This window comes from Borostomias antarcticus, assembly GCF_949987555.1.
Source record: "Borostomias antarcticus genome assembly, chromosome: 18".
Lineage (NCBI taxonomy): Eukaryota > Metazoa > Chordata > Actinopteri > Stomiiformes > Stomiidae > Borostomias > Borostomias antarcticus.
In genome coordinates this window covers 7441337-7455225 of record NC_140251.1, presented here as the reverse complement: position 1 = coordinate 7455225, position 13889 = coordinate 7441337, and the positions used below count along the sequence as shown (strand labels likewise).

The following is a 13889-nucleotide window of genomic DNA, read 5'->3' as shown; positions in this document are numbered from 1 at the left end:
CACTTATAGCACAGGCCTTCAGGGGGCCAGAGAGAGTGCAAGGGAGGGAGAGAGAGGGAGAGGGGGGGCTCTCCATCGTTTGGTGGGGCCCGCCTGCTTGCCCTTCCGGATACCCCCCTCCCCCTCTCCATGGTTCCGGCAGACAGCTCTTTCTCCATCTCTGAGAGCTTCCTCCGAAACTCTTCCCAGAATACACCACAGCCGTTCCAGGGATGCGTTGCCACGCAAAGGCCCTCGGGACAGGAATCAACCTCAGACCAGTCGCTCGCACAACAACAGGGCAGGTCGTCTCTTAAGTGACTGCGGCGTGTGTGTGGAGAGGAACGGGCAGTTCAGATAGGAGGCACACAGAAAGCCCCATGGTGGTGACCTGAGGGAAACTGTGTATGGTCTCTGACCCACAGGGATTCCACTCCATAATGGGGTTTGTGGTCCCAGAGTTAAGACAGATCTTTTATATTATTGCCAAATCATGTCTTTTCTGTGTGGGGAGGTCAGGTGTTCAGTCATGTTCAAACACTGTCCAATTTTGCAGCAATCCCACAGTCCTCTCCTACGCGCAGCAGTTTGAAACAGTGCTGCTTTATTGTGGCTGACAGATGAGGCCTCAGGCCTTGTCCTCTTGTTGGTTTCTTTTTCTTCTCTTATAAATTAATGTAACTTTTTATGAGACATTCTCTTGGCTACATTTTTATACTCATTTTGACTTAATAAAATGAACCGTTTTTGTTTTTCACAGCTGCATCTGTTCTTCCAGATCCCTAGATCCTCAGACATATGTTACCATTTCATGGGACATATTGAGTTGGTTAAATCATTACTACATTTTCTTGAGGCATTGAAATGTATTTCTTTAGGTTAATTGTAACCATTCAGTATACTTGAAGGAAACAGTGTTTTGACTTACTACAGTCCTGCTAATGTAGGAGGAGTATACGTATGCTTCTATTCTTGTGAGATATGAATGAGTGCTCTGTTTTATGGTACCTTGTGTTGAGAGACCAAAGACAATTTTCCAATCTCGGTTGGACAATAAAGTTGTATCTTACTGTATCTTATCTCACTATATTAGGAGTGGGAATCAGTAGTGATCTCACGATTTGATTTTGATTCTTGGGATCACGATTCGATTCGATTCAATTTTCAAACATTTCCGTCATTTGATTGCAGTAACCCACCATTTGATTGCAGTAATTAAATACAGTAACCCATTAAATACAGTAACCCATTAAACACAGGAGTCCCTGTAATAGTAGGAGAAATACTGAAATACTTTCCAAGCAAGATAAAATCCGGGGGAGGGGGGGGAAGAAATGGAATTTGTGAATCGATCGATAATCGTCAAGAATACAATCGCGATTCTTACATGAAATTAAAAAAATTCACCACCCCTAATGCACATAAAGAGGTGATTAATGGAAAAGCCTTGCACTGTTTCCAACCCACACAGATTTCCTTAATGACACACTATTACCCGGCTCATCCTCTCTTCCCCAGCGCTGGTTGTCGGGGACGACAGTGGTGATCTGACTCCAGAGAATACTTGTGGATATTTCCTCTTGTGTGAAAATCCCTCTAAGCCCTTGTTTTGGTTCAAGCTCTAGCCTTTGTCTTTGCCTGTACATTTTCTGTAAATCACCGTTAAATTTGCCCAAAGCTGTGTGGGAGTAGAGGAGAAGGGGAAATGGCACAAGTGTAGAGAAGCACTCCCAGTGCATGAGAGAGAGAGAGAGAGAGAGAGAGAGAGAGAGAGAGAGAGACCAATCCCAGTGGGATTTGCTATGTAGATAGAGACAGAGATCAATCCCAGGGGGCTTTGCTATGTAGAGAGAAAGAGAGGAACCTCATGTGGGTTTTGAGGATACATTTGTGGTAACAAGGCCCCCTGTCACTGCAGCGATGCACTGCTATTACTGGGTTACTGTGTTTACCATAGGGAGCGCCAATTCTCTCTGCCAACCCTCTGCCCTCGGAGGCAGGGGGCATGTCAGGTTAGGAGGAGAGCCAAAGCCACACAGCCACCCTCGCCATGCCACTGGCTTGCACTCGCTCAGAGACTGGGAAGTATCCTTCAGAACATCAGGCCTGGCGCGTTGTCGGTATTTATGCTAGCATGTACAGTAGTTGAGGAGAATCCGGCTAATGGGACTTCTTGCATGCGACTGTGTGCAGAATTTGGAGCTTTAGACAAGAAGGCTTGGAGAGAGACTTTGGTGGTTTGACACATTTGGCTGCAGGCTAGAGGTTTTGAAGGGGTACAAAAAATGGCGAGATAGGTTGGGTGTCTCCATCTCCTCTGTCTTTCTCTCAGAGGTGATGAGAGAAGGTAACAGGACTGGAGACTGCTGACACGCACACACACACACACACACACACACACACACACATACACACACAGTTGACTGAACAGACACGTACTCCACCGGCTGCTGCTCTTAGACACGAAGTCCTGGGGCAGGCTCAGTGTGATTCAACGTTATCGTGTGTGGAGCCCAGGCCCTCTGTGTCTGTCATACTGCGGCCCGTTCTGTAGCCACACCCCTCCTGTAGCCACGCCCCCCATGTGATCACACCTTCGCTTAGCCCCGCCCCTCATGTAGCCCCACCCCTCCGGTGGCCACGTCCCTCACATAGCCCCGCACTCCTGTAGCCACGTAGTCGGCGGTCGGTACGGGCAAGACGGTGGGCGCTGCCAGACGGCGGCGTGTGGTTGTCACAGCAACGGGCAAACAGCCCGAAGGGGGTCGGTATAATGACACAGCGCACCAGTCGTCTGTGATTAAGGGAGAACATCTGTCTCTGTAGTCCACATCATGCTTGGTGACCACACACACACACACACACACACACAGACGCATCAGAGCGGGCGGGCGTGCTTGCACACGAACGTTTGACAATTGTGCACGCACGCACACACACACACACACACACACACACACACACACACACACACACATACAATTCTGGGTTGTGTTCTCTATTGAATACATGTAGTTCTCCGCCGTTCGCATTATTTCCAACTTATTGAAAGCTAAGAAAGCTTATAAATTGGTCCTCGGGCTTTTATTTCACTAACGTCGTTTGTCTCTTCTCTCTACCCAGACGCCAGGGAGAGGTCAGCCAAAAGGTTCTCCGTCGACGGCGTCTTCAACTACACCTCGCTGCTCCTCAGCTCGCAGGACAACACGCTGTACGTTGGCGCCCGCGAGGCTCTCTTCGCCCTCAACCTCACCGACATCAGCAGAGCCAAGCTGCGGAGGAATGTGAGTGGCCGTGTCTCGGAGCGGGCCGTCCCAACGATCGCAGGGTCGGCGGTTCGAATCCCGGCTCCTCCTGACGACATGTCGAAGTGTCCTTGGGCAAAGAGTTGGACCCCAAATCGCTCCCAATGAGCAGGCTAGCACTTTGCATGGCAGCTGCCGCCGTTGCTGTGTGAATGTGTGTGTGAATGTGTGAACGAGAGGGTTAAAAGTGCTTTACAATGGACTGGACTCCTATATCAGTACCTTATATAAATGAACTGCTGTATACGGCTATGTAAGTGCGGCCCGTTTACCGTTTTACCGTGAGTGTCCCTCTGTGAGCGTTCAAATCTACTACTGTGTGTTTAAACCCGGAAACCTGTGCTCAGATCATTTGAAGGTGACTAACGCCTACAGCTCTCTCTCTCTCCCTCTCTCTCTTTCTCTCTCTCTCTCTCTCTTTCTCTCTCTCTCCCTCTCTCTCTCCCTCTCTCTCTAACTCTCTCTCTCTGTCTCCTGCAGCTCACGTGGAGCACGCCACTCCAGAAGAGAGATGAGTGCAGTTTCAAAGGCAAAGACCTACAGGTGAGCACACACACACACTCCTGCCACCCCCACCTCACTTTTCCTTTATAGACCAAACACCACAACGTTGGAGGAATATTTTCTAATGACTGTACAGTGTGATTAATTCATGACTTAAATGAGTAGTTTGGTATTTAGCATTATAAGTCCGGTTATAAGGCTATAGTAGCCTTGTGGGAAGTTGCGGATTCGATCCCCGGCCGAGTCATACCAAAGACTATAAAAAATGGTACCCAATGTCTCCCTGACTGGCACTCAGCATCAAGGGTTGGATTGGGGGAAGTCCCTGTGACATACTAGCATCATGTGCAGGGGGTGTATTTGTACATCAAGCTGCCTCACGCTAAGGAATCAGGAGATCTGCCCTATGGGCCACTAGGCTCCAGAACCATTGGTTCTCAAGGCTACTTTTTCTTCTTCTCTCTCTTCTATAAGGCTGTTTATGATCATATACAACAGTGTATATCAAAATCTTGACAGACTGTGCACTCTTGAGATATTAGTGCTCATTGCTCATGTCACAGCTAAGTCTTAATCAGCTCAGCTAATCAAATAATGGATCTCTATGGGCATATAGAAACTGGTCCTTTAATTGATTGGGTGGAAGGCACAGGCTCACAGACTGGGATCTTGAGGAAGACGGTCTAATGAGCTTTGTGTCTCTAAGACAGTCATTTAGACGCACTGTATGTCACAAGAGGTTTGAAAGCAATTAATTCCGGACAAATATATTAATGAAAATGCGCCTGGAGGGGCCACCCGATGAGCAACCCCACCATTTCCGAGGAACTCTCCGGATCGTCTCATCTTGCTGCCATCTGAACCTGTGATTGGCTATAACAATGTTCCCTCCTGTGTCTTTAATGCAGACTGATTGCTTCAACTACATCAAGATCTTGCTGCACGTGAACGCCACTCACCTGTACGTGTGTGGAACGTACGCCTTCAGTCCCACCTGTGCATACATAGTAAGTCTTCAGTCCCACCTGTGCATACATAGTAAGTCTTCAGTCCCACCTGTGCATACATAGTAAGTCTTCAGTCCCACCTGTGCATACATTGTAAGTGCATGTTTGACTGTGTGGCAACATCGATCTAATTAGCCAATCAAGATGCTGCTTCTCCACAAAACACGTGTCCCCCTGGATGTTTTGGGGGAAAGGGGGTAGATGTAGTGTATCTTCATTGCGCTCTGGTGTGTACCCTCAGACATGGCACATGGTCAGCCAGGCAGAGAGAGAGAGAGAGAGACAGAGAGAGAGAGAGACATTTGGCAGAACTTCAGGTTCTGACCCCTAATTCCAGACGGCCGCCTCCTAGTTTTGAACTTTCCTCTCTAATCAGAATAACTGAGCCCGGCTCACGCAGAGAGATACAGTCCAGGGCTACGAGTAGCACATTCCATTATTCCCATCATCTGATCAGCTCCAAGTGGAATTCTATAATAATATTTACATAATACAAGATACAACAGATACAAATATGTCAAGCAGAATGCCAGTGCAGTGGAGATTCTCTAAATTATTATAACAAACCATATCTGAAAACACAAGCCAGGCTTGAATCCCAGCCTGGAGACCCACCAGTGGTTCTCAACCCCATCGCCCAGGACATGCGCTGGACTGAGCCAGTATACGGTGTCTGTCTTGATTAACGCCCTACTTTTCCTTAAAGCTTTGCGTGTGTGTGTGTCCTCCAGAACACGGCAGACTTCTCCCTGGTGAGGAGCCAAACAGGAGAGATTGTGACAGAGGACGGACGCAACCGATGCCCTTTCATTCCCGAGTACAAGTCCACTGCCATCATGGCTGGTAGGTTCAGAGCGTGGTCAGACACCGTCGGTGAGACCGTCGGTACTCATTTGGCTCTCATAAGACATCTTACTGAATATACAAAGATAAAAACAAAATCACTTGACTTCCTGGTATTTGTACTGTACTGATCACAGAGCACTTGGTGTGTCCCTGAAACAAAGGACACAGCCTCTCTGTCGTAGACATAATGGTTTTATTATAAGTAAGCCCAAGGCTCAACTCCTGTTAATGGCTGTTTATTTGTCTTTATCCCGTCCTCTCTTGTGTTGTAGATGGTGAGTTGTACACCGGGACGGTCAGCAATTTCCAAGGAAATGAACCCATCATTTCCAAGAGCCTTGGCCAAGGAACCGTCCTGAAAACAGAAAACTCACTGAACTGGCTACAAGGTGAGGGTCTGCTAGAACTCCAGACCGCTAAACGCTCGCCGGCAAATGTCCGGTCCTAATATTAGCACACATCACAGATAAGATCAACTTAACGTGTGTAAACAATTAACCCTGAATGTATACACTTCTGGTTGGAGAACGTGAGCCTGTACACAGTTTAGGGACCGACTCCAGCTCTGTGAAGATGGAGCCCGAATGTGTATCCAGGGATTTCCGGGGGGGAAAAGCATAAAATGTCATAATGCTTCTTGCATGGCCTCCATGTCAACTGTGCACGTGTGTGAAGGTAAATGACATGTGTTTGCCCCAGAATGCATGGCGATGGGTTTACACTGACACCGCACTCGCTTCATTGGTCGTTCCCTCAGACCCGGCCTTCGTGGGCTCCGCCTACATCCAGGAGAGCTTACCCAAAGGCAACCTGGTGGGGGACGACGATAAGATTTACTTCTTCTTCAGCGAGGCGGGGAAGGAGTTTGATTTCTTTGACAACACCATCGTGTCGCGCATCGCCCGTGTGTGTAAGGTGAGTGACGCGCTGGCGGAGATGGTCCGTCTGAAGGAGGAGGACTTTCCCCCTGGAGCAAGAAACAGTGCTGCCCGGCCCCGTTCACTTTGTGGGGCTACCAGAGCGGGGCACGGGCGTGTGTGTGCGTGTGTGTGTGTGTGTGTGTGTGTGCGCAAATGTGCTTCAACCTGGCAGATCTGCTCCTCTGTCATTCTTTCCAACAGCCTATTGTTAAGTGAGGCCTCCTCCCTGAAACATTGAAACATTGCTATTTTCTGAAGAGGCATCATGACCAGAGATACTTCCCTTTGTCTGGCTGGAGGACCGTGACGTCCCAGTTTATCACGGGCCAGAGTCCAATCTGGGGACAGTGTGAAACGCTAGCCGACAGTTTAATGGTGTCCAGCCTTTCCAAGCTCTGCACATCCAGCCGACAGTCTCCGGGACAGGCTGGCTGCTGATATGCGTCTTGTAACTAAGCAAATGTCTTTGTTTTTTGTGTGTTTTTTGTTTTCATTTCATGGGTGTGTCCTGTTCCACTGGCAGTGTTGCCGGGATGAAGGAGCTTTGGAATGAGGAGCTCCAGACGTACTGCAGCCTGTAGCGCCTCATCCAGCCCCTTACAGAAAACAAAGTCATGAATCCACCAAAGCCCATTATCAAACCTCATTAGAAAATATGAATCGTGACGAGACGTGAAATAGAGCTATGATTTGGGGCCAGCTCAAAAGTCATTTTCAATCGTGTCTCAAGTTTTTTTTTTTAATTCAATTTCCCCAGCCGTACTCTCTCCAAATTAATTTAGGCGGTCTACACTTACTGTATCAGCATGAGGCGTGATGTGCATTCTAAGAGGCGGCAGGTGGCGTTGTGTGAATTGTGGCCTGTTTTTGCTGACCTTTTCCAGGCAGGTATTGACAGCCACTTATAGAAAACAGTTTGACTGTATAAAGCAGTGTGTTTTGGTGTCAGAGAAACGTCTTTGGCTGTCTGCACGCAGGCCGTTGGTCCCAACACTCGTGCCAACACGGGACACACCTGCCTTTCGCGTCTGAGATCAATCCCTGGATGGGATCCAGCGGTCAGTCACAGGGCCGGTTCAAACCCAGCAAAGAGCATCTTTCCTGCAGTGCCCTCTGGTCACTCTTCCCCTCACGTGTGAGGGGGGCAGTCCAGATTGGGCCGGAATGTTTCTCTGTTTGGGAGTTGCCCTCTGGCTGGTACAGCGTGTGTTGGGGAGGGCCGGAACTACCGAAAAGAGCAGGCGTTGTCAAAAACACGTCGCAATAATAAGCTGTGGAAGGAAGTTGAATAGTCACATGGACTGCTCTGATACCTCGACAAATCAGAGCTTTTTTTCGGCGGAAACCCAGCCATCTCTCTCTCTTTCCATCTCATGGTTTCACTCTGTATTGGTTGTGGTCCCATCTCTTGTTGATTCAGGTGGTTTGCGTGGGCTATGAGTTCCGCTTCGTTGAGGCCGGCCACGGAATGATAAACAGTTCTCAGCTGGAGACAACAGAACACAACAAAAGTATCCTCTCTGTGAATTTAAAATCCAGGAGTTAGCCAGCACGACCCAGCCTGCTCTGGCACTTTTGGCAACAGGTCCTTTTGCTTTTGCGTCAATATTCAGGAGTGACTTTAGGCACAAACTCTGGTGTTAAATAATAACCAGGCACAGCCAGGGGGAGCAGGGAGCATTACAAGTAGGGTCATTATGTATCTGGGTAACTACAGAATACTACAGTTATTTATTTATTTATTTTTATTTAAACCTTTATTTTGACTCGAGGATTTCCCTCATTTACAGAAATGACGAGTGAACAAACAGGGTATGTACAGAGATACAAAGATAAAAACAGAGATACAAAAAATGAATTAGCTAAAACAGTTACAATTTACAAACACAATGGTCAGATAAAACACGTTTAAATTCAGCTAAAGAATGCTGAAGAACATTCCAAGAATTAGGGGCAGTAATGGAGAATGCTGATTTCCCAAGCTCAGAGGAAACATAAGGGGCCTTTAGCAAAAACAAGACATTGGATCGAGGCATGTATGTTCTAGAGCGCCATTCTAACATGGAGGAAATATAAAGTGGCTGCTTGCCAATGAGGGCCTTGAAAATGAACAAATACTAGTGTTTATTACGCCTTTCAGCTAGCGAGGGCCAGCCTACCTTATCATACAGTATACAATGATGAGTGTTGTATTTGTCACCAGTAATGAACCTCAGAGCTGAGTGGTAAACTGAGTCTAGAGGTTTAAGAGTTGTTGCTGCTGCATGCCTATAAATAATGTCACGGATAAAAAAAACAGATTCAACAATCATCTTCCTACTAAATAAAGGAAAGCTAGTTCTGTTTCTATACAGAAAAACAATTTTCTGTTGTAGCTTCGAAGCAAGACAGTCAACATGATATCCAAATGATAATTTTTCAGAATTGCATCAGAAACTCTGCATCTGTCGTTTTCTTTTCCTGTTCGACGATGTTCTTTCCTCTAGGACTAGGTAATCCAATCAAATCAAATCAAACTTTATTTGTATTACGCATTTCATACACAAAGGCAACACAGAAAGCAAAGGGGGGATGTGATGCTGAGGTGCTGTGATGCTGATCTGTCTGTCTGTCTGTCTGTCTGTCTATCTGTCTATCTAGTATCTATCTAGGCTAGCCCTCTACGTTTGTTCCTACTGGCCGTCTGAACTGTTGCTACTGTACTGTAGGTGAATACCACTTGTTGTGACAGATGCAGTGTCTGTGACAAGGATCGGAATAATTGCTACATTCTGCAGTCCCAAACTCAACTGAACGTAAACAGACATTAGAGTCGTCTACCCCCCCCACCTCCACACACACACATATTTTCATAGAAGATGTTGGAGGGACATATTTCTTGATTGATTGAAAATATGTTATTTTTGTGTTGGTAGTATTGTGAAGTATAGTGTAGTGTAGTGTAGAATAGTGTAGTGTAGTATACTAGTGTAGTAGAGGACCACACAGCAGTAGTGTAGTATATTGTAGTAGTGTAGTGTAGTATAGTATAATATAGTATAGTGTAGTATAGTATAGTGTTGTGTTGTAGTGTAGTTTATAGTGCCAGAGGCACGGATCCAGAGTGGTAGTGTCAGTGAAGAAGCATTGTGCGAGATCAGTGCCTTTTTTCCCTTTCATTTAAAAACATTTGGCCTCTCCAGTGCTCCTAGTGTCTGCCTCCTATCCAGCCGAGATGACAGACTGGAGGTTACATTGTTGTCTTGACCTAGAACTCCACTGCCCCAGGGTACCTGCTATGTTACTGTATGGCCATATTTGTTGTGTTCAATCTGGTTTCTTTCTATTAGATACTAATGTTTCTCACTTAAGTTAAATAGCTCCATGTTGTTGTACAGTGCCTGCTTACGTTCTTTTATTTTTGAAAGGGAGAATGATTCCATATAGTATGGTAATATTAACCTTTAATGCATAACATAAAACATGAGTTTTAGGCTTCTTGAGTCACATGAAAACCATCTTTATATGTCATACCAAAGACTTACTGCAGTCTTTTACCATTCTGTAACAGACAATGCAGGTGTTCAACGTATGTTGTTGTGCCCCCTGCTGGCTGCCAGCTGTATCACTAGTGGAGCAGGTCCATGTAACAGAGTCTTGCTTGTATCGCAGGGTGACAAAGGTGGAGAGAGGGTCCTGCAGAAGAAATGGACCACTTTCCTGAAAGCCCAGCTCCTGTGCTCTCTGCCCGACGACGGCTTTCCCTTCAACATCATCCAGGACATGTTTGTCCTGACGCCGAGCTCAGAAGACTGGAAGAACACGGTGTTCTACGGAGTCTTCACTTCACAGTGGTGAGGGCTGACTTCACTGCACTTATGGGGGTTAGATTGGACTCTGTGGCCACTGTCCTCATGTCAACATGTCCCTACACACAAAATGCTCACTGCCAATTTTTGTCTGATTATTATTAGTAATTTGTGTGTTGTTCGTTTGAGAGATTTATTGATCCAGCAGGCGTTCTGTTCTGAATATACTCTACGTTTATCATGAATATACTCTACATTTATCATGAATATACTCTGTGTTTATCATGAATATACTCTACATTTATCATTAATATACTCTGTGTTCATCATTAATATACTCTGTGTTTATCATTAATATACTCTGTGTTTATCTGGACTAGAGCCTGCTGTTGTGTAACGTCTGTGTGATTTCACCGCAGGTATAAGGGGGCCTCTGGGAGTTCGGCAGTGTGCGCCTTCACCATGGACCAGGTGGAGAGGGCCTTCAATGGGCGCTACCGGGAGGTCAACCGGGAGACCCAGCAGTGGTACACCTACAACCACCCTGTCCCAGAGCCACGGCCTGGAGCGGTGAGCAGTTGCTGACCCCTGCTGGGCCAAAGCCCACGCATCAGTTCAGGCTCCGCCCCGTTTAAGTCATGTGCCTGCGAAAGCAAAAAAAAATACGAGGGACGCCGGCTGCAGCCCTGATGCGTTTCATCCCGCCTCTTCGTCCTATTTTCCCAATCTCAACCGACCATCAGTGCTTTGAGCAGATATCTGTCTCACTGCAGTCACTGTCAGCCCTCTTCCCAGAAGCCCCGATCCCTATCACAGAGTACCGCTGCTTTCATTTCCTGGCACCCTTATCACAGCCCCATCAGTAGCAGGATACAAACACATAGCCTTGATGGGACTGGGAGGCAGGAGGATGGCCGCTGTATGGGCACACGCGTGTGTGTGTGTGCGTGCGTGCGTGCGTGCGTGCACGTGCGTGTATATGTTTGCGTGTTTCAAAGCGATTTCCCGTGTCCTTCCTGCAGTGCATCACCAACGTTGCCAGGGAGCAAGGCGTCCCGTCCTCGCTTCACATGCCCGACAAGGCGCTGAACTTTGTGAAGGACCACTTCCTGATGGACAGCGTGATCCGCAGCCAGCCCCTCCTGCTGAAACGCAGCGTGCGCTACACCCAGATAGCGGTCCACCGGGTCCAGGCCGTCCACAAGACCTACGACGTGCTCTTCATCGGGACAGGTAATCCTCGCCACAGCCAGCGAGCGGCCAGTCCGGTTATCTGTTCCGGTCATCTGAGGGAATCTCTGACCCTGTTTAGACTTGGTTTTAAAATGCGTTTTGGACGATCAGATCTCAAGTGGACAGCGAGACACGTCATCGTTTACACCTACAGTATGTCTACCATGCGTCTTCAAATGTGTCCAGCTGACCACTTGTGTTCGGATATAGTAACCATAGTAACTCACTTACTCCTGCCTGCGATTGTTCACACAGCTGTTCCATGTAAACAAATCAATAGTTTTATTTCGAGCAGATTGAAAAAAGTGTGCATGAAAGCAACCGAAGATGCTTGAAGAACTAGTAGGAATATTCCAACTGTTTCGATTGATAGGAAGTCATTTGCGACTCGAAAAAGAGCGCAGGATAAGGCGAAAAAGGAGAAAAATGATCCTGCTTTGATTACATGTTTTCCTGTTACGTCTTTGTTGGGACACATCAGGACGCATTGACGTTTAGACTACTAAAGATATGTGGTCAAATGTGTCCCAGACCACCTCGGCAAGTGGTTTGAGGAACCATTTCACAAAACATTTTGGTGGCCGTTTACACTTGTATTTAGCGCTGTCCACTCTGAATCTGATCATCCAAAACGCATTCTAAAACCAAGTCTAAACGGGGTCTCTGTGTCAACTTCCCCCACACGGTAATACTGTATCCCAGGCCGAGACAGAGTCCCCCACGTGAACCATGTCCTGTCCTGTCCCATTCCAGATGACGGGAGACTTCACAAAGCCATCAACGTCAACAGCAAGATGCACATCATCGAGGAGATGGTGCTGTTCCCCGATCTCCAGCCAGTGCAGCACATCGAGCTGGACTCTGAGAAGGTGGCTGTTATTCACAGTGTCCTAAGACAAGACTTGTTCTTTTGTGGAGCCTTCCTTGTGGCGGGAGTAATAATGAGATCACTAAACGCCAGCGCTGGGCAGCTTAGGGGCCGCGAGCCGTGACGAGAGCCACAGCCCTAGAGGGGAGCACACGTTCATTGAGATAATTACATGCAGTTTCCTCTTGGGGGAACTGGAAACAGATGGGCTGTAAACAGCGTGTCTGCCCTTCCTCTGGAGCTGTGACTGTACTGGGTTTGTTTGCATGCGTCTTTCTGGGGTGGGATATTGACCGTGTCTCAGAAACAACATGTCTAAAGGAGGATCGACGGAGAAGAATTAAAAGCAGTAAAGGTTAGTGAGTTGTTAGGTGTCCCGTCCCTCGCTAGTCTCTGATCAGTGCTCTCTCTCTCTCTCTCTCTCTCCTCTCTCTCTCTTTCTTCTCTTTCTCTCCCTCTCTATCTTCTCTCTCTCTCCCTCTCTTCTCTCTGTCCCCCCCTCCCTCTCTCTCTCTCCCTCCCTCCCTGCCTGCAGGGCCAGCTCTTTGTCTCCTCTTACTCTGGGCTGGTGGAGATCCCTGTGGCCAACTGCACCAACTACCAGAGCTGTGGGGAGTGTGTCCTGTCCAGGGACCCGTACTGCGCATGGGCCGGGAGACAGTGTCTGGATGTCAGGAAGGCTCCGCCAGAGAGGTATGTAGCTACACACACCTAAAACAACAACGGCACCAGGATCTGGCACAGCGTCTCTTAAGCTTGTGTGTTTTCATAGCCGCTGGATGCAGGACGTGGACGAGGCCGACACAACGCTCATCTGCCACAAGACGGCCGCCGGCCCGCGCCTCGCTAGGCCCCCGACCACACGTAAGCGCCGAGCCGTCCACTTCAGTCTCACCCAGCTCCTCTCTCCCGTGGTGCTCTGCCCTGGCCACTGCCTGCTCACACACTGCCTGCTCACACTGCCTACTCAGGCTACTTATATCAGCACTGCTTCACTTGCTGTTTTGTTTTTTGTTACAGTAATGTATGCTCATGTATGGTGCACTTTTCTATTTCTGTTTTATTGTATATTGGTAGATTTTTTATTGATTCTTAATTCGGAATCTTCTCACTGTGTGTGTAGTGTTTTATCTGCTACTGGGTGCTTAAGTTTCCTTTGGGATTATTAAAGCATCCATCCATCCATCCATCCATCTATCCATCCACATCCATCCATCCATCCATCCATCCATCCATCCATCCATCCATCCATCCATCCATCCATCCATCCATCCATCCATCCATCCACATCCATCCACATCCATCCACATCCATCCATCTACATCCCCATCCATCCATCCATCCATCCATCCATCTACATCCCCATCCATCCATCCATCCATCTACATCCCCATCCATCCATCCATCCATCCACCCATCCACCCATCCATCCATCCATC

General features: G+C 47.7%; 1 protein-coding gene across 1 annotated transcript in view; it reads left to right on the top strand.

The window, feature by feature from the left end:
* sema4ba (sema domain, immunoglobulin domain (Ig), transmembrane domain (TM) and short cytoplasmic domain, (semaphorin) 4Ba) overlaps window positions 1-13889 on the top strand; it is a 43067-nt gene that overhangs the window by 25099 nt on the left and 4079 nt on the right. The window contains exons 4-15 of the mRNA XM_084453224.1: window positions 3103-3263; window positions 3765-3827; window positions 4697-4795; window positions 5527-5638; window positions 5914-6030; window positions 6399-6556; window positions 10213-10394; window positions 10769-10919; window positions 11372-11582; window positions 12336-12451; window positions 12986-13143; window positions 13223-13314. Coding sequence (XP_084309350.1) covers window positions 3103-3263; window positions 3765-3827; window positions 4697-4795; window positions 5527-5638; window positions 5914-6030; window positions 6399-6556; window positions 10213-10394; window positions 10769-10919; window positions 11372-11582; window positions 12336-12451; window positions 12986-13143; window positions 13223-13314 — 1620 coding nt within the window. The remainder of the gene's footprint in view (window positions 1-3102; window positions 3264-3764; window positions 3828-4696; window positions 4796-5526; window positions 5639-5913; window positions 6031-6398; window positions 6557-10212; window positions 10395-10768; window positions 10920-11371; window positions 11583-12335; window positions 12452-12985; window positions 13144-13222; window positions 13315-13889) is intronic.